General features: G+C 47.7%; 1 protein-coding gene across 5 annotated transcripts in view; it reads left to right on the plus strand.

The window, feature by feature from the left end:
* Positions 1 to 20,921, plus strand: part of KLC4 (kinesin light chain 4) — a 411,746-nt gene that overhangs the window by 265,451 nt on the left and 125,374 nt on the right. For 4 of the 5 annotated variants that reach the window (XM_078647261.1, XM_078647263.1, XM_078647262.1 and 1 more), the window contains exon 13: positions 9,279 to 9,440. In XM_078647261.1, coding sequence (XP_078503387.1) covers positions 9,279 to 9,440 — 162 coding nt within the window. The remainder of the gene's footprint in view (positions 1 to 9,278; positions 9,441 to 20,921) is intronic. The other variant, XM_078647265.1, reaches the window with a different exon arrangement.

A 20,921-nucleotide genomic window follows, 5' to 3' on the forward strand; every position in this document is an offset into this window, starting at 1 on the left:
ACTCCAATTACTAGAGACATGCTTAAGATACGTTTTTAACTGGCAGTCTGACCTGATCTCAGATATGTAATGCATAGATATAATTCCTTTAGAAAGTAGATTTTATTTTTAAAGTCAAAAATCTCTTTAGACATAGAGTTCCGTAATGGGTTCACATCACTTCTTAGCTGCCGGTATCTCCCTTAGACCTCAGCCACAAGTCCTTGTGCAAACATACCTGTTAACCCAAATTCTAACCTTAGTGCTTGTACGCCCGAACTAGTAGGTTCCTTAATATTTGACCTTTCCTTTTATTTCAGAAATACCCCTTTGCAACATGAGTTGTTTCTGTGGCATACAGTAAAGGTGATGGAGATTTTGTCTTATAATCAGAGAGAAGGTTATTAAAATGCCCACCCCCTACCACCATTTAAAAGGCCCTTTTTGTTGGTGGATCACTTTCCTCACCACCAAGAATGGGGGCAAGCAGACAGCCCTGTTTCAAATCCACCCACTTAGCCTTTCATAGAAAACAGACATTCGATCTTCCACAAACCCGTGAAAGCTAAAATAAATGAATGAAACTAGAAAAAGGAAAGCATGCTGCCACCTAAAGGTGGCGGGCATGTGCTTACAGTACAAAAATACAATTAAATAAAGGAGCTAGAGGCCATTTTCTATTGGTATTATACGTTATGTATCATGGTTTAAGGTTTAAACATAACTGCCATATTTCGTAGTAACCATTTGGCCATCTTGGAGCAGTAAAAACAATACTCTGTACGCACTTCCACAGTAGACTCTCAGTAAACATCGCCCTGGACAGCCATCATTGAATTCTAAAGTGCTTAGTGCATCACTGTTATACTAAGGCAAGGTGGCCATCATAATGCTTCTAAACATGGTGGCCATCTTGGAATGGTAAAACCGTGATGCACTATATGCAATATTTTTGGTCAAGCTTACTTCTTTTGTTGTAACTTTATATAATAAATGTATCGACCTATGGCACCTCACTAAAATGTTCCCAAAGAAGGAAATAGACCGGCAGCCATTATTTTGGGCTTTTCAATAGAACCAGCACAAGACAACTGAATTTTGCCAAGGCTTTCTATCAAGGCAACCTCCAAGCATACAGTCTGAGCATTGTATATTTCTACATATATAAGTTGGCAAAGCAATATTCAAAAGGGTTCACAATGATTATCTGAATTCCTGAAAGTTCTTTTTTCTGTTGATCAGATAAGGTTTGATGACAAGCCAGACCTAAAAATGGCCGACCAGAATTACACCAAACTTTGCTTGAAAGTGTTCAATAGTTAGTTATCGGGACCATTAGTCCGAGGAGAGTGAAAAATTGTCTAGCAGACACGACAAAGAATTTTCAATTCTATTAAGGACACGGAGGCGAGGATTATGCTTCTCTTTACTTTACTGACATAAACAGCAGCCAATAAAAACTTTAAACTGGCATGACCCCGGAAGGACAACCTCCTCCAACAGTCTGCACCAATCACTATCCAGTCCAATGTATAATTGTCCATGTACACAATACGACCTCCTCTTTCTTTGCGAATACATCATCCGTCCAACGAGACCGGAGGCCAACGTGGCAACTATCGCATCCAACGTCGAGGAAGTCACCAACTGCACAACTGCAAACATTCCCAGATCATAGGCTGGTCGTCTCAAGTCTGCTTCTGTTGATCACCTGAAACAAGAATATACGTCGTAATGGCAATTCCCCAAACTGGAAATACAAGCAAGCCATCATAAACATTTGGGTGGGCACAATACAGCACAGAATAATCCAATAATGCATGAAATCACAGTTCTGCAAGCCCGGGTGGGATAATCCTCGCCTCCGTGTCCTTAATAGAATTGAAAATTCTTTGTCGCGTCTGCTAGACAATTTTTCATTCTATGTCAGTCCACGGAGGCTCAGATTATGCTAGTTTAAAGTTTCTCCACCACCACAGAGGCTACATCCACAATAGGCTTATGATAAAACGTCTTGAAAGTGGATTCAGATGACCAATCTGCCGCCGTCATAATATCCTGAAGCCGAGAACCAGCTCCAAATGACTTAGAGGCCATAGCGCCCCTCACAGAATGAGCCCCAAATTTAGAGGTGTCAATACCAGCAAGGTCCAGCAACCAGGTAACCCACCTGGCCAGAGTCGCACAGGCGACTGGGCGGAAAGGTCTCTGCAAGGAAATCAACAATTGACCAAAACCAGTCCTAAACTCTCTAGTACAATCCTCATATACCTTAAGACATTGAACTACACACAATTTACTATGATGAGGAAAAGCAGGATAAGCAATACATTTCGTATGAGTCTTCGTACGTTTAGAAATCGTAAAAGAAACCCCCGAGGGAGTGAATACTCTACCTGCCAAATCCAAGGCCCGAATATCCGACACTCGCCTGCACGAGATCAAACAGAGCAAAATTGTAAGTTTCGCTGAGAGCTGTTTGCGAGATAGTCCCTCATTAGCCGGCCAGGCCGTCAAAAAGCGCAGGACCACTGAAACGTCCCAAAGTTCAGTGTACCTGGGTTGAGGGGGATTCACCAAGCGGATCCCCCTAACTACTTTACATACCAGGGGGTGCTCCCCCACAGGTTTACCCTCAACATGCGGATGTCCCGCCGAAATAGCCGACCGGAAATTATTCACCGATCTGTAAGCCATTCCTGACCTCGCCAATTCAGATAGAAAATTCACTATCACAGTGATATCGGATCCCACCGGATCTCCCTGCCGTTCGTTACACCAACCAACCCATCGTCTCCAAGCTGACTCATACCGCTTGTGAGTGGAAGGTGCCCATGCCTGTGACAAGAAAAAGAGAGCGTCTTGCGAAACTCCCGGGACTTGCCAACGGCGCCGGAAAGTCTCCACGCCATAAGAGACAACTGCCCTTGAAGGACCAACGGATGGCAAAGACCCACCGGATCCGTCAGAAGGTCGGGAAACGATGAGATCCGCACCGGCGATGCACAGGCGAGACTCATCGCCCCCGGAAACCAAGCTTGTGCCTTCCAACACGGGGAGATCAAGATCACCTCCGCCTTCTGCCTCCGAACCTGAGCCAGAACTCTAGGGATCATGATAAATGGAGGAAACGCATATAGAATGCCCGTCGTCCACGACTGAAGAAAGGCGTCCGAGCTGATCGCCAACGGATCCGGCCGCCAACTGTAAAACGGGGGCACTTGCCTGTTGAGCCGCGAGGCAAACAGATCCACCACACACGGACCCCATTTGCGGTCCACCGCCTTGAAGATCCGGGGGTGCAACCTCCAATCGCTGGCATCTCTCAAATATCGAGAGTTCCAATCCGCCGTCACATTGGCGGACCCCGGAATATACTCCGCCGTCACCGAAATCTGATGGGCCAGGCAATAATGCCAAAAGTCCTTGGCTATCTCCGCCAGGAGACGTGACTTGGTGCCTCCCAGGCGATTTATGTAACGTACCGTGGACACATTGTCCATGCGAAGGAGAATACAACACGAAACTTTCTGAGGAGACAGAGTGCGGATCGCAAAAGAACCCGCCAGGAGTTCCAGACAGTTGATGTGGAGACTCAGCTCTTCGCGGGACCACCGCCCCCCGGTCTCCACTGAGCCGCAACGAGCTCCCCAGCCCCAACGGCTGGCATCCGACTCTATCACCACCTCCGGGGTGGCTGCAAAAATGGCCCTGCCGTTCCACGCATCCATATGCTCTAACCACCAGTTTTCTCCGTACGAGCCTCCGCAGAAAGGAAAACTTGCTGGGCATAGGTCAGGCCCTTGCGTAAATGCAAGGCCTTCAAACGCTGTAGGGCCCTGTAATGTAAGGGACCCGGAAAGATCGCCTGGATCGAAGAAGCCAGAAGCCCTACCAGGTGTGCCAAAGTCCTCAAGGAGATTGTCGGAGAGGCAAGCGCTCTCCTCAACTCCTTCCTCACCGCCACCCTCTTCTTGAGGGGCAAGAGTAACTGGGCTTTCACCGAGTCCACCTGGAAACCCAGGAACTCATCACCTGAGAAGGTTGCAAGATTGACTTCTGTATATTCAGGAGGAATCCCAAGTCCTGAAGGAGGTGGATCGTCCACGACAGATGGAGTGATACCACCTCCGGAGACTGACCTAAAATCAAGATGTCGTCGAGGTAAATAATGAGGCGAACGCCCCGTTCCCTCAACCTCTGCACGACGGGTTTCATCGGCTTGGTGAAACACCATGGGGCGGATGACAGTCCAAAGGGCATGGCGGAAAACTCGAACCACCGGTCGTGCCACTGAAACTGTAGGAACCGCCTGTGCGGAGGGTAAACGGCCACTGCTAAGTAGGCGTCCTTTAAGTCCAGACGCACCATCCAATCCTGTGCCAATAGTATATCGCGCAGGAGGTGTATCCCTTCCATTTTGAAGTGTCGATACACAACCCAGCCATTGAACTCTTTGAGGGTCAACACCAGTCGATACCCTTGGTCCTTTTTCGGGACCACAAAGACGGTGCTGATGAAGCCTAGCTCGTGTGGGGAGGATTCCACTATCGCCCCTTTCTGGAGCAAAGAGCATATCTATGCGTCGATGAAACTCTGCTCTGCTTGGGAAAAATATAGTGGGTCTGGTCTCCGCCGTTGTACCGGGGAGGCATAGAACTCTATGTGGAAACCCTGTACTGTTTGTAACACCCAAGGGTCGTTCGTGAGTTGGCGCCACCTGTGGAGAAAAAGAGACAGTCTGCCCCCTACCATATGTTCTAACGGACATAGAAGTCGTACCTGAATAGGAGTAGTCTCCTGAAGTAGCCTGTTGTCCACGATAGTTTCCTCTCTGCCCCTTGCCTCGACCTCCTCTATCACGGGAGGGGTAGAAGTTGGAGCGTCGATTGCCTCTGCCTCTCTGCTCTGCTCCACGAGAGGTCTGTGCATAACCTCGGCCGGACCCTCGACCTCGTGGGCGTCCGGCCCTATCAAAAACACCACTGTGGAGTACCCTTTTGATGTTGGACTGCGCCTTGTCCAGTGCGGAGAACGTGGCAATGTATTTACCCATTTCCTTGACAAATTTGTCTCCGAAAAGCATACCATTAGCTAGGGGACCAGGTTCGGAAGGGGCCATCTCCGCCAGCTGGGAGTCTAATCTCATAAGAAAAGAGCGCCTCCGCTCCGTAGATACTGCCACATTAGCATTTCCTAAAAAACACATGGCACGTTGTGCCCATTCCAGAACCTCCGACACATCCAGTGGCATATTTTTATCCTTAGCCATAACTGCCGCGTCTAGAATCTTCGTGAGAGGTCCGGTGACATCTAACATTTTGTCCTGAACACCTCGCCACGCTCTATCCAGCCCCTTCTTTGGATCCTTCGCAAACTTTCGCATAAATGCCGCCATTGTGGGGTCCAAATCCGGTGTGTCGGCTACCTTCCCTGTCAAGGATGGCCTAGGGCATTCAGATCGCAATGTGGCCCTCACCCCATTGTCGAAACCCTGTCGCAGGTTGTTACCCACATACTGTGCCACCTCCGGGCACGGTATCCATACAGTGGACCTAGGATGCACAATATTGTTGGGGTTAAATAGAAGGTTCTTGGGTACCTGGCCATTGTCCGCCTTATGGGTGTGCTTCACCTTTCTAGATCTCTTTTTGGGAGCCACCGATTCCACCTCCGAATCAGAGGAATCCGGTGGAGTCAGGGAAGAATCCCCAGACGTGTCGTTCGCCATTGAGCCATGATCCTTCAGAACATTCCTGGCCATCCGAGCCAACACCTGGGCTGAGGATTGTGAAGAGGTACCGCCCTTACTGGCTGATTTGAACTTTCTTTTGCCATAATTCTGAAGGGGTTTTGCAACAGGCTTGAGAGCCTTGACTAGCGCACTTTTAACTGACCCTTGGACATGGGTATCCAGGGCCCCCACCAAATGTTCCTCCAAATACTCTTCTTGCGGTTCATATTCTTCATACTCATCATACTCTGCCCATTGGTTATCCTCCTCGGCGTAGTACGCCATAGCGCTAAAGCAGGGAGGTGTGGAGGAACTTCAAGGGGGGAGTAGCCCAGGGGTGCCTATAACACACACACAAACACTGGCAAACCGAAACACTACAGTCAATGAGGCTGAATACAAGGTGGAAGGAGACCCCTTAACACACACTGAAAACTCCCCTAGAGCAGAGCTCTAATCCGGATACGCTCCGTCCAGCGTTCACTGAGGCCAGGATTTATGCAGTCTAAAGACGCGCGATGTGCGAGGAGCCGGTAACGTGAAAAAAACGAAAGCCGGCTCTTCGCGCATGCGCGTCGCGTGTGGGGCTGGGCTCGACTGCCTCCTGAGCGCGAGCGTCTCGCGTCTGCCTCCTCCTGCTCCACCGCCCCCTACCGAGCGCACCGCATGCCTCGGTTCGCGCGCCCGAAAGGCAGAAAACACACGCGCGGGTACAAATAACAAAACGGAGCCAAGATCAGAAAAATGATATTATTAACAAAATTCACCAAATATCTCAAATCACGAGCGAAGATCCGCTCAACACCACAAGATCACTGGCGCGCGCGCGCGCTGTCAACAACCACCGCCCTATACACATTACCCCCAATAAAAGAAGTAAAACAGAAGGGCACTTAACTCGCTGCTGCAGCAGCAAAGAAAGAGGAGGTCGTATTGTGTACATGGACAATTATACATTGGACTGGATAGTGATTGGTGCAGACTGTTGGAGGGGGTTGTCCTTCCGGGGTCATGCCAGTTTAAAGTTTTTATTGGCTGCTGTTTATGTCAGTAAAGTAAAGAGAAGCATAATCTGAGCCTCCGTGGACTGACATAGAATCCCGAAACCTGTTGGCAAACCTAATACATTTAAAAAAAAATGAAAAGCCAATGCACCATGGAGCGTCTCTCCCCAGTTCGGGTCTGCGGGCTCAAAACAGAGACAGATGACCCAAGTGCTTTGATTGGTTGGCTGCAGGAAATACCTTTGTACAGAGAGACAAATCCAAAAGGTGCACACAAGGAAGCGCGGAACCAGGTTTTCTATCCAAATTACACACACACCACACCACACTCCCACAAACTCTCCAAATCTACCATCACTCACAGTGCAAGCATCAGTTTAACAATGGAGTTGGTTCACATGCGTATTGCCAACTAAGGGAGGAGCCACCGAGTACCTTGTGACTCCAAAAGACCTCTTTGGAAAAAACCAACTTGCAATGTCCCTTACTTGCACACTAGATGGCAGGCATATGCAGGGCATTCAAATCTACAGCACTACAAGCCATGAACAGCTGCTTATAAGGTAAGTAACATGTTCCTTCTGGTGGACACATAACCTTCCTGCCTTCCTCCACTCCTGATGAGGGGGTGCTGCATATAATAGGTTCCAAAGGATGCAAAGGTGTTTTGTGCTGTCGCTCTCTAGTCTCCTCTCTGAAGCGTGGACACACTCTGGGAGGTGGGCCTCTTAGACCTGTGTCCAGTGGGTAAGGTCACTGCTGGAGCTGCATGGCGCCTCCTGGTGGTGCTGGAGGGCTACTGCTGGCAAAGGTTTTTCTGGGCTTGTCTGATTCTGAATGTGAGGAATTTGAGGAAGATTATGTATCAAACATGTATATATTTACTGAAGATAAGTAAAGTTTTACTTCTGGAGGAAAAATTACATGGGCCCTCCCTACGTTTCGACTAGTGAGGAAATTATCATAATTATATTGAAATTAGCAAACTTAACTCTTTATGAACCACAAATTATTGTAGTAATCTTGGTTACACACAAAAGAAAATTTTGAATTGTGTGTCTTTTTTCTTGGAAAAAGATCACACAAGCATTGTGTCCACTCCTGCTTAGCAAAGCAACTGTTGTGGAGAAGGCTTGCGCGGTGGTAGCTGCCAGGCCTTCTGTCCCCTACCGAGGGGGTCAGTAGCAATGCTTAGATGCAGTTCAGGTTGCTGCTCTCACCTTTCATCTTCTCTTTTCTCCTGGCTTCCTTTGCTGCCTCGTAGAGCACAGTAAGTCGCATCCATTCTGAAAAGTGTTTTGTATTTTGAACTGTTTGAAATGTCTGTCTTTGAAGCTTTTGGTTTTTGTAAAATAAATTGTACATTATCACCTGTGGAATCACAAAGCATATTTAGGCCATGCATGCTGAAAGAAATATGGCCCAATAAAGTATATTATGTCCGAGAAGTGCACTAAGAAACAAATACACAAACTTTTTTTTTTTTAAATAATTTTATTGACAACATAACAATCGTCACTTGCAAGTTATTGCGATATACATTGTGTAGTTCTGAAAAAGAGAAAAGCTGTTTTGTATGCAACATTACAATCAGGCATTACATTTCAGTGGCCCTTCTTTGTGACACTTCCAACGGTCTGTCCGCGGCTCCCCATTTCATAGCAATGGCTGTTTTAACCCCTTGGCCGCGGCGGTAATTCCGCTGCAGCGCTGGGGGGGAGGGGGAGGTCGCGCGGCTCTGCCATGCTTGTGACGGAACCACTCCGTCACGAGCCACGGGCGCGCTGTGCTCATGACGGAGTGGTTCCGTCACGGCCACGCCCGCTCATCAATTCAGCCGTGCAGGCATGGAATTGATGCAGCGTGGGCGGAGTGGCCACGGCGTGACGAACCCACTCCGTCATGAGCACAGCGCGCCTGTGGCTCGTGACGGAGTGGTTCCGTCACAAGCATGGAACGGGTTAACCAAGGTGTATCCCAGAGTACTGAATTGTTGCTCTATGTCTGTGAGAACAGTTGCTTCCCAAATGTTCAGGATCCCAAATGAGGGCATCTTGTTCGTAGCTCGCTCCCCTATGTGCTGTATGCAAGGACAGTCCCATAGGATATGGTAAAATGTGGCAATTTGGTTACAGCCGCGCAGGCAAAGTGCATCTTGCCTAGTCCCTATCTTAGCTAATGTAACCCTGGTACACATACTTATTACGAAAGAGCAAAGGTCAAAGTTCTTGTTACCACAAGGTGAAAGTGTAACTGACTTGAGAAAACACTTAATGTCTCATGGATTCCATTCTAGAACAGTTTCACAGACGACAACACCCAGGTCTCCTTTCTGAAAGCTAGATATTGTGATTGCATCTCACTTCACTGCACATATGTGATTGCTTGTGCTTTCATAAAGGTCCTTCGAGGTCAGTTTGCTTCATGAAATGCAGGGCATACCTTTTAGGATGCATAGGTGGTATGGGTGCTTCTGTTTGACATAGAAGTGGGAGTTCTACAGGAAGGTAAGGTCATGCCCTCATATGGACATCCTAGCATTTGTGTTCTTTATTCCACAGGGCACGGATCCCATCAACCAGACAAAGGTGGTTGAGCTGCTGAAGGAGGGAGAGGCCTCCGAGAAAAGGCGAAGCCGCGACAGCCTTGCAAGCACCGTGAAGTATGAACCTGGCCCTGTCGGGAGCGAGGAAGTGAGTATTGGCAGCGTGGAGTGGAGCGGGGTAAGTACAGATCCACCATCAAGAGTGATTCGCCCAAATAGAACTGTCAAGAAGGAAACCAGTTGAGTGGAGGAGACCCCCACAGTCACAGATGCCCTCATTCAAAGCCTGTGTTTACAGGGTACTAGTGGGTTGTCCACCTCCTTACATGTGTGTGGCCTTGGGAGGGCGTTAGACTTTCTACAATGCCGCCTGCTCAAGAGATTCCCCAACGTGATGTCGCTTTCAGCCTTCTGATGTGTTCCTTCAAGTGCCCCTGTCATCTGCCACCTTTGTTTCCCTATTAATGATCCTTCACTGAAGCTGTAACCCAGCATGCCTGCATGTGTTGGACCTCAGTGTCCCTTGTTGTGGTGTCTGTGATTGTGGTGGTCTCCACCCAGTGCAGGGAGTGAGCATTTGAGGCTCCAGCCGTGGCTGCTCTAAGGAGAGTCGATTGCATGTCTTGTTGCATGTGCCATTCACAGGCGCCATCCTGCGGTTTTGTTCTTTTTCCATTAAGTGAAGTTTTGTTGCTCATGTTTTATTTACACATCAGGGTCGTCGGTGCTTCATATATGAGCTCTGTGTCATACCCAACAGTGCCCATGCACAGTGCCCTTTGTAATGAAGCCTGATTGGGACTCCATGACCTAAGATTGAGCTTGATCCTGACACAGTCGCCCTAAGACTTCTATTTGAGCCGAAACTTGTAAGAGTCACTCGTGCTGGAGATCAGAGCCCATAAGGGTTCATTATCCCTGGCTCTCTTAACCTCGATGGAGTGGGTGACACGTATACCGCCATCGTAGAGTGCCGGAGACGGGCCAGAGCCTGGTATATGAACGCCTGTCTTCACTGCTGTGTGGGGTGAATCTTAAACCTTGGACATTGTAGGAAGTTGGACTTCATGGCAGGCAGAGCAGGATTAGTGCTGTTTTGCACAGGAACCACCCGCGTGTGGTTCTGGCCTGGGCCTTTCAAAGTGCAGTGCTCCACTTTCTCTCTTCATCCAGTCACTGCACCATGAAACGGCGCTTTAAACCCCAGTTATTTAGCGTAAGGTTCTTTCTTTAACTTCTAGGGCAGTGATAGATGCGGGTATCCGAGGCAGGCACATTTGGACTGTGCTCTGACTGGAGCAGGCAGTGGTTTGCAGACCTAACGAGTACATGATCACTGTGACCCTGTGCATTCAGGACCTACATCCTTCGAATGACGCCTGGACCGCACGGGTCAGCCTGATCAAGGGATGTTGCTGCTGAGAGCGTTGGAAGAGGGCTTTGAGGCATTATCAAAGACTGGTGTTTCTTGTATGGATTTGGCTTTCATTGCTGGTCTTTGCTTATTATAAGTTTGCTGTTTCCATAGAAGACTGTGTGCCTCGTATTTGATATTGCAATGGGCCTTTATCTATCTCGCATGGCGTATTGCCATGGGCCTTTATGTATCTCGCATGGCGTATTGCCATAGGCCTTTATGTATTACGCATGGCGTATTGCCATGGGCCTTTATGTATCTCGCATGGCGTATTGCCACAGACCTTCATGTATCGCGCATGGCGTATTGCCACAGACCTTTATGTATCGCGCATGGCGTATTGCCACAGACCTTCATGTATCGCGCATGGCGTATTGCCACAGACCTTTATGTATCTCGCATGGCGTATTGCCATGGGCCTTTATGTATCTTGCATGGCGTATTGCCACAGACCTTCATGTATCGCGCATGGCGTATTGCCACAGACCTTTATGTATCTTGCATGGCGTATTGCCACAGACCTTTATGTATCTCGCATGGCGTATTGCCACAGACCTTTATGTATCTCGCATGGCGTATTGCCACAGATCTTTATGTATCTCGCATGGCGTATTGCCACAGACCTTTATGTATCTCGCATGGCGTATTGCCACAGACCTTTATGTATCTCGCATGGTGTATTGCCACAGACCTTTATGTATCTCGCATGGTGTATTGCCACAGACCTTTATGTATCTCGCAGGGCGTATTGCCACAGACCTTTATGTATCGCGCATGGCGTATTGCCATGGGCCTTTATGTATCTTGCATGGCGTATTGCCACAGACCTTCATGTATCGCGCATGGCGTATTGCCACAGACCTTTATGTATCTCGCATGGCGTATTGCCACAGACCTTTATGTATCTCGCATGGCGTATTGCCACAGACCTTTATGTATCTCGCATGGCGTATTGCCACAGACCTTCATGTATCGCGCATGGCGTATTGCCATGGGCCTTCATGTATCGCGCATGGCGTATTGCCACAGACCTTTATGTATCTCGCATGGTGTATTGCCACAGACCTTTATGTATCTCGCATGGCGTATTGCCATGGGCCTTTATGTTTCGCGCATGGCGTATTGCCACAGACCTTCATGTATCGCGCATGGCGTATTGCCACAGAAAATTTTTTGAAGCTCGTGTTTGACCAATCACGCAGTTCACATCCGTGCATCTGGTGAAATGCTAGCTCAGATGGAATGCGCTTCTAAACACTGGTGTGTCTCATGGGATATCATTTTAGGTTTTGGGGTCTCTGATGGGAGGTTATAATAGCTATCATGGGCTGTTTTGTACACTTTGCTGTATGTCTTCTGGAATGTTTGTCATAGACTTGTTGTGGGATAGTGTGGTTACCCTTTTTGTATCTCTGGAAGTTGTCCTAGTCCTTTTCTTGTGCCTCATGGGACATTATTGGAGACTTTGTGGTATTTTTCAGTAAAGATTCAGGTTGACCGTGACCGGTGTCAGGTGACCAGTTGTTCCTGGTTTCTTGCCTCATGGAAGATGATTGTAAATCCTTGTGTCTCTTGTTGGCTCTCGTTGCAGCCCGTCATGTCTTGTGTCCGGTGTCGGCTTAGACCCTTGTTCGACTGTGACATGGTCACCATCTGCATCGGTAGCTTGAGGCTGTTCCATATTTTATTTTTGTTTTATCAATCAATCAATCAGGGGTTTGTTAAAGCGCAACTACTCACCCGTAAGGGTCTCAAGGCGCTAGGGGTGGGGGGGGAGTTGGGGGGGGGGTGCAGGTTCCATTCCATCAAGGAGGGGGTCTGTCGAAGAGCCAGGTTTTGAGGTTTCTTGCGAAGATGGGGAGCGATGTTGTCTGTCTGAGGTGGAGCGGAAGGGCGTTCCATGCTTTGGCCGCGAGGAAGGAGAAGGAGCGGCCTCCCGATCTGGTCTTTCTGGTGCGGGGGACCACGGCGTAGGAGAGCTGGGCTGATTGTAGGGTCCTTTGGGGTGCGTGGAATTTGAGTCGGCTGTTCAGGTATGCTGGTCCGGTGCCGTGGAGGGCCTTGTGTGCGTGGGTGAGCATCTTAAAGGTGATTCTCGCCTCGACGGGGAGCCAGTGGAGTGTGCGCAGGTGCTGGGAGATGTGGCAGTGTTTTGGCAGGTTGAGGACCAGTCTTGCGGCGGCGTTCTGGATGTTTTGTATCTTGCGGATGAGGTTTTTGTTTATTCCGGCGTAGAGTGCGTTGCCGTAGTCGAGTCTGCTGGTGACCAGGGCGTGAGTGACTGTCTTTCGGTGTTCGAGGGGGATCCATTTGAAGGTCTTACGTAGGAGGCGGAGGGTGTGGAAGCAGGAAGATGACAGAGTTGATCTGGCGGTCCATTTTGAGCTCGGAGTCCAGGATTTTTCCATGGTTGCGTGCGTGGTCTGTGGGGGTCGGCGGGTTTCCGAGGGCGGTGGGCCACCAGGTGTCGCTCCAGGCGTCGGGGTTTGGGCCCATGATGAGTACTTCTGTTTTGTTGGTGTTTAGTTGTAGGCAGCTGTTTTTCATCCATTTGGCGACGGCTTTAGACCTTGCTCAGAGCAGTTGTAAAGATGGTTGTGAATTCAGTCAACGTGAGTTCGTTCTCGGTAACTTAGTGCAGGGTACCGAGTCACAACTGAACGATATTGGTGTCTTAATCAAGATTCCCTGAAGTGTTTGCTGCAAACTTCAACCACATTAAGATGCCAGGCGTTGTCTCTAATCCTGCTGGAACGTGTAGGATATATTGAAGCACCAAGGTCACTGTATGGCCCCATCCGCAGTGTATCCCCTCAAAATGACTCTTGAAGCCCCCTTGATAATCTTGCTTGGGCTTTCCTTTCCGTTAGTTTGCTAACCCTTGATCTACACTCAACATCTGTCTGGTTGCATGCCAAGTATTTGGTAATACCTGCTGACGAACACCTCCCCATGTGATGTGATGTGATGTGATGCCGGGAGGATGTGTGGGTTCACTCGCGGGACAGGACCCTAAACCTTGCCAAGATCTGAATGTGCTGGAGGCACTCACACTGCTACTCTGTGTTTAGATGCTGCTGGAGGTAGGATTTTGAGAAGTTGTCGGTCAGTGAAAAACAGATTCAGAAAGTGTTCTGAGGTCAGTGTGTGTGCGCACTTTGGACCTTGTTTGAAATAAGGTGGGAACTTACTCTAAAAATCTGTGGCAGAAGCGCCTGCCTCCGTATCATTCCACACTGCGAAGGGCGCTGCGGAAGGCTGGCGGAAGAGATGGCAGGGCTTCTGCTGGCTCTGGCAGGGCGTCCATCGAGTGTCGTTGGTGCAGCCATCGGCAGCGGCTTCTCTCATGTCCAGTCCGCATTGAGGAGGACACTCATGTTTGCTGGACTCTCCTCCTAGGACCAGCACTCCATTGTCCCTGACGTACTAAGAGGAATCTCCCATCATGTTAGGACCATTTTATAGGGGGCACTGTCACTTGGAGGATACATTCCGAGTGCGCACCTGTACCCCATGCTGCAGAGGCATGATGGAAATGCTGCATAGAGTCTTTAGGAAAGCCTGGTGGGGGGAACAGCCATCACCATGACAACCATCTGTAAATATACAACATTTTCTGGTGGGTACGCAGACTGGTGGAAGCGGTCTTTAACCGTAAAACAGACCTATAACGGCAAGAGGTAGATTACTAATGCCATTGTGCCACTGGTTGTAGTGAAACAGGGGCAGCCCGACATCCAGATGCCTCTGTTGAAAGCTATAAAAGCCATCAAGAGGTTCGAATGGGTTTCATTTTTATTAAAGGTCCTGAGGAGACTGGGGATAGGAGCTCGGGGGCATGTCTCGGATTCCAGGTGTGTTTCACATACAGCGTCTAGTGCTTGCAGTTTCCACCTTTCCATGATATGTTTTGGACTGACCACTGTGGACCAAGGTTAGAAACATCTCACACCTGACAGGGAAGAATGTGAGAGGTTCAACCATGTCCATTGTAGACAACCAGGTTTCCATAACCCAGATGTGTTGTCTTTCTTAGCCCACCTCTGGCAGGCAGGCAAGACAGACCCACCATATGGCCATTGGACACCTTCTTTGCCTAATTAGGCTATCCCAACTTCTCTCCAACCATGAAGTTTGATAGGTGTGTCTCGAGCTCCAGGTCATGTTTCATACATTTCTGTGTTTTATTCAATGTTTTGTTACTGTGGGTGTTTCTTTTTGTGTCTGTAGAGGGTAGGGGCAGCACAGTCGGGTACAGAGTGCGCGCACGCTCTTTTTCATGGTTCTTTGGGTACATGGATACACCACCTTTCTGGAGGAAGGGTGCAAGCCAGGGAGTGTTGAGGCTGCCTGTCTGGGATGGGATGTAGACAGATCTTCAGAGGCAGATCTTCAGAGGCTGTGTTCCTGTAGCTTCAGAGGCTGAGTTCGTGTAGCTTCAGAGGCTGTGTTCCTGTAGCTTCAGAGGCTGAGTTCGTGTAGCTTCAGAGGCTGAGTTCGTGTAGCTTCAGAGGCTGTGTTCGTGTAGCTTCAGAGGCTGTGTTCGTGTAGCTTCAGAGGCTGTGTTCACGTAGCTTTAGAGGCTGTGTTCACGTAGCTTTAGAGGCTGTGTTCACGTAGCTTTAGAGGCTGTGTTCCTGTAGCTTCAGAGGCTGTGTTCGTGTAGCTTCAGAGGCTGTGTTCACGTAGCTTTAGAGGCTGTGTTCACGTAGCTTTAGAGGCTGTGTTCGTGTAGCTTCAGAGGCTGTGTTCCTGTAGCTTCAGAGGCTGAGTTCGTGTAGCTTCAGAGGCTGAGTTCGTGTAGCTTCAGAGGCTGTGTTCGTGTAGCTTCAGAGGCTGTGTTCGTGTAGCTTCAGAGGCTGTGTTCACGTAGCTTTAGAGGCTGTGTTCCTGTAGCTTCAGAGGCTGTGTTCGTGTAGCTTCAGAGGCTGTGTTCACGTAGCTTTAGAGGCTGTGTTCATGTAGCTTCAGAGGCTGTGTTCGTGTAGCTTCAGAGGCTGTGTTCCTGTAGCTTCAGAGGCTGAGTTCGTGTAGCTTCAGAGGCTGAGTTCGTGTAGCTTCAGAGGCTGAGTTCGTGTAGCTTCAGAGGCTGTGTTCGTGTAGCTTCAGAGGCTGTGTTCGTGTAGCTTCAGAGGCTGTGTTCACGTAGCTTTAGAGGCTGTGTTCCTGTAGCTTCAGAGGCTGTGTTCGTGTAGCTTCAGAGGCTGTGTTCACGTAGCTTTAGAGGCTGTGTTCGTGTAGCTTCAGAGGCTGTGTTCCTGTAGCTTCAGAGGCTGAGTTCGTGTAGCTTCAGAGGCTGAGTTCGTGTAGCTTCAGAGGCTGTGTTCGTGTAGCTTCAGAGGCTGTGTTCGTGTAGCTTCAGAGGCTGTGTTCACGTAGCTTCAGAGGCTGTGTTCCTGTAGCTTCAGAGGCTGTGTTCCTGTAGCTTCAGAGGCTGTGTTCGTGTAGCTTCAGAGGCTGTGTTCACGTAGCTTTAGAGGCTGTGTTCGTGTAGCTTCAGAGGCTGTGTTCCTGTAGCTTCAGAGGCTGAGTTCGTGTAGCTTCAGAGGCTGAGTTCGTGTAGCTTCAGAGGCTGTGTTCGTGTAGCTTCAGAGGCTGTGTTCGTGTAGCTTCAGAGGCTGTGTTCACGTAGCTTTAGAGGCTGTGCTCACATAGGCAGAGAAGCCTTTTGGTGGAGGATCTGAGATTCCTGCTGACACCTCTGGAAATGTCGGTTTGGTTTCTTCTTCCCTGGTTTTGAGTTTGCCTTTTCAGTCACTCAATAGGATTTGTTTCCTGCAACTGATGGCAGGAGCTGTTGAAGTTGTGATGTTGAAGGAGTTATGAGCAGTATTTTTTTTAGCTATGAAGCGAAACATGGTGCAGAAACACAGATTCACACATTTATTATGACAGTACAGAAGTGTTGCTACCGCAGGAGAGCATAAGTTACTTGTGAAAACACATACGCATACATCAGACTTAATTCTAAAATAGTTTTTTTCTGAGGAAACCAACGAGGCCGTGCTCACAAGGCCTGGTTGTTATTTCTTCAACAATGCAGATTTAACTCCTTGTGTTGTGGTTAAGGTTAAGCACTTTTGTTTGTAATTCCTACGCATGAAAAGACAGCATGGCATACACCATATATGTTGAGGCGCTTTAGAGCTTTGTACTATCTATATCCACCGATGACGAAGGAGAGGGATGTACGACCCACTTGAGTCTTCGCGTCTCGTGAACCATGGTCCCGCCCCAAACTAAACAATGGTAAGAAATGACATATCACATCTTCAAATATACCACAGATACATGGGTGCATTTATTACAAAAAAAATGGAGTGACCTATAAATCCTATTTCACGGGGGCACATAAAATATTTTCTATTTGCTTGGAACCATCATATTAACTTCTTCCGCGGAGCCTTCCCTTTGTTTAATTCGCAAGCTCCTCAAGTAAACTTAAGCAAAAAAATACACTCTAAATGAAATCAGGGACTATTGTTACCTGAACATTGAAGAAATAGTTTCAAAAATCTCTGAGCGTAATCATTACATACTGTTAAATTACCAGTCTGCTCATTCCAATTGCAGTCCAGGCCCAGGGCTAGCACAGCCTTTGTTAGTTCTGCCTCTCTGGTAGTAGCTTCAATAATCACTGATTTCTGTAAACCGAAAATAATACCTGTTGCATCTGAAGCCCTGTGTCCTTTACTGCTTAAATACTTTATCCTCCTTTTACCACAATCAACAGTATAGTCCTCCGTTCTACTTACTGGAGACATGTAACATATATGTGATGTCTCCAGAGCCCCATAACGGATAGCCGTTGGCACTGCTCGTCACGCTAGTAGCCTTCTTATCTGGCGTCTGTTGGATAATTGAATCAACATCCTAAATTTGCATAGGTGCCCAGAGGCGGCCCAAGTTTGACGGTGCAGTATGTAGGATAGTTCACTTTGTCACTAAAATGATTTTCTTAAAAATCTTTAGACAGTAAATATTGCTTATTTCCACTGCAGTGCTCCTTGGGTGCCTCAGTAACATGTCTTAAATGTATCTCACCATCACACACTGTTCTTTGTGACACCTGTTGAGCCTCTGGGACTGACCTTGCTTGAAAGTGTGATGTGTCTGTGTCAAGTGAGTCCGCTTTGTATCGCCTGCAAGCACAGCGGACCCCATCGTATGATACCTCAAAGATTTTGTCTTCTGTGTCTTTGCAGAAGGGAGCCAACATTTAGGAGGGGGGAGGGTGGAAGGTGTCGAGTGCCAGCATGATCTACTGGAGTGTCTCGGAGCAGGCGGGATCTTTCAGCTGCCCTATTTTGGAAGGGAGAAGTTGTGTAGAGAGTTTCACCGTCTCTCCTTTTCAACCCCCTTCCCTCTATACATGTAGAAAGACTCATCAGAGAGGTGACTTTGGGTCAGGTTTCTTGATTTAGTTCTGTCTGACTTGTGGAAGTACTTGGAAGTCCAGCACCAGAGAAACCCTTGCTCCAGACAATTAAAGATGGAGAAAATTCAATTTACCTTTTGCATAATTAGGGGAGATCCTAATTTGGATCAGCAAATGGGCTTATGTGCTTTGCAGCCAGTGTGTGGCCTTTGTGAACTTTTAGCTGTTTGATTCCATTTCCTAGTTCCTGCCCAACCTTCCTCTTGGAAGAGTCCATTCTAAGGACACTGTAAAGACTTGGGCGTGGAGCCCTCGCTGGTCTTGGCCTGCATCGTGTATTCCCAGTTGTAGTGGCCTCTACAGGTATTGTGTTTCTACGATAAATATAGATTTGTTTATGTAGTTGACTACCGGTAGCGACTCAACTCTGAGAGACCAAACCATTCTAGGAATTGTGTGTGGGACTCTGGGAACCAGCATTTCAAGAAATAAAACAAAGCAAGAAGGGATTAGGAGAGATAATTATGCCTTCCCCATTCCCATGTATTTGTCTGGCTTCCTCCGTTCTTTAAGGAGTGACGTGATAACCTCAGTGTTAGGCCAGAGTAAGTATAAATGGGAGGAGCTTATTCTACTCTGGTTATTGTGGAACAAGGCGGAGCTTGTATCTCTCTGGCAATTGTGGAAATGGGAGATTCTTAGTCCTTCGGAAATTAGAGAGGAGCCGTTCCTCTTTAAATAGCATATAATGGTAGTAGCGGGTTCCTCTTTACATACCATGTAAGGGTGGGAGTGTGTTCCTCTTTAGTTATTGTGTAAGGGTAGGTGTGTGTTCCTCTTTAGCTGCTGTCTAAGGGTAGGAGTATATTCCTCTTTAGTTATTGCGTAAGGGTAGAAGTGTGTTAATCTTTACATGTCATGTAAGGGTACGTGTGTGTTCCTCTTTAGTTATTGTGTAAGAGTAGGTGTGTGTTCCTCTTTAGTTATTGTGTAAGGGTAGGTGTGTGTTCCTCTTTAGCTGCTGTCTAAGGGTAGGAGTATGTTCTTCTTTAGTTATTGCGTAAGGGTACGTGTGCGTTCCTCTTTAGTTATTGTGTAAGGGTAGAAGTGTGTTCCTCTTTCCATGTCGTGTTATGGTGGGAGTGTGTTCCTCTTTAGTTATTGTGTAAGGGTAGGGGTGCGTTCCTCTCTAGTTATTGTGTAAGGGTAGGCGTGTGTTCCTCTCTAGTTATTGTGTAAGGGTAGGCTTGTGTTCCTCTTTAGTTATTGTGTAAGGGTAGGTGTGTGTTAATCTTTACATGTCATGTAAGGGTACGTGTTTGTTCCTCTCTAGTTATTGTGTAAGGGTAGGCGTGTGTTCCTCTTTAGTTTACTGTGTACGGTTAGGCGTGTGTTCCTCTTTAGCTGCTGTTTACGGTAGGAGTGATTTCCTCTTCAGTTATTGTGTAAGGGTAGGCGTGTGTTCCTCTTTACATGTCATGTAAGGGTAGGAGTGTGTTCCTCTTTAGTTATTGTGTAAGGGTAGGCGTGTGTTCCTCTCTAGTTATTGTATAAGGGTAGCCGTGTGTTCCTCTTTAGTTATTGTGTAAGGGTAGGCGTGTGTTCCTCTCTAATTATTGTGTAAGGGTAGGCTTGTGTTCCTCTATATTTATTGTGTAAGGGTAGGCGTGTGTTCCTCTCTAGTTATTGTGTAAGGGTAGGCGTGTGTTCCTCTCTAATTATTGTGTAAGGGTAGGCTTGTGTTCCTCTATATTTATTGTGTAAGGGTAGGCGTGTGTTCCTCTTTAGTTATTGTGTAAGGGTAGGCGTGTGTTCCTCTCTAGTTATTGTATAAGGGTAGCCGTGTGTTCCTCTTTAGTTATTGTGTAAGGGTAGGCGTGTGTTCCTCTCTAATTATTGTGTAAGGGTAGGCTTGTGTTCCTCTATATTTATTGTGTAAGGGTAGGCGTGTGTTCCTCTCTAGTTATTGTGTAAGGGTAGGCGTGTGTTCCTCTTTAGTTATTGTGTACGGTTAGGCGTGTGTTCCTCTTTAGCTGCTGTTTACGGTAGGAGTGATTTCCTCTTCAGGTATTGTGTAAGGGTAGGCGTGTGTTCCTCTTTAGCTGCTGTTTACGGTAGGAGTGATTTCCTCTCTAGTTATTGTGTAAGGGTAGGCGTGTGTTCCTCTTTAGTTATTGTGTACGGTTAGGCGTGTGTTCCTCTTTAGTTATTGTGTACGGTTAGGCGTGTGTTCCTCTTTAGCTGCTGTTTACGGTAGGAGTGATTTCCTCTTCAGGTATTGTGTAAGGGTAGGCGTGTGTTCCTCTTTAGCTGCTGTTTACGGTAGGAGTGATTTCCTCTCTAGTTATTGTGTAAGGGTAGGCGTGTGTTCCTCTTTAGTTATTGTGTACGGTTAGGCGTGTGTTCCTCTTTAGTTATTGTGTAAGGGTAGAAGTGCGTTCCTCTTTAGTTATTGTGTAAGGGTAGGCGTGTGTTCCTCTCTAGTTATTGTGTAAGGGTAGGCGTGTGTTCCTCTCTAGTTATTGTGTAAGGGTAGGCGTGTGTTCCTCTTTAGTTATTGTGTAAGGGTAGGCGTGTGTTCCTCTCTAGTTATTGTGTAAGGGTAGGCTTGTGTTCCTCTCTAGTTATTGTGTAAGGGTAGGCGTGTGTTCCTCTTTAGTTATTGTGTACGGTTAGGCGTGTGTTCCTCTTTAGCTGCTGTTTACGGGTAGGAGTGATTTCCTCTTCAGTTATTGTGTAAGGGTAGGCGTGTGTTCCTCTTTAGCTGCTGTTTACGGTAGGAGTGATTTCCTCTCTAGTTATTGTGTAAGGGTAGGCGTGTGTTCCTCTTTAGTTATTGTGTACGGTTAGGCGTGTGTTCCTCT

This window comes from Lissotriton helveticus, chromosome 6, assembly GCF_964261635.1.
Source record: "Lissotriton helveticus chromosome 6, aLisHel1.1, whole genome shotgun sequence".
Lineage (NCBI taxonomy): Eukaryota > Metazoa > Chordata > Amphibia > Caudata > Salamandridae > Lissotriton > Lissotriton helveticus.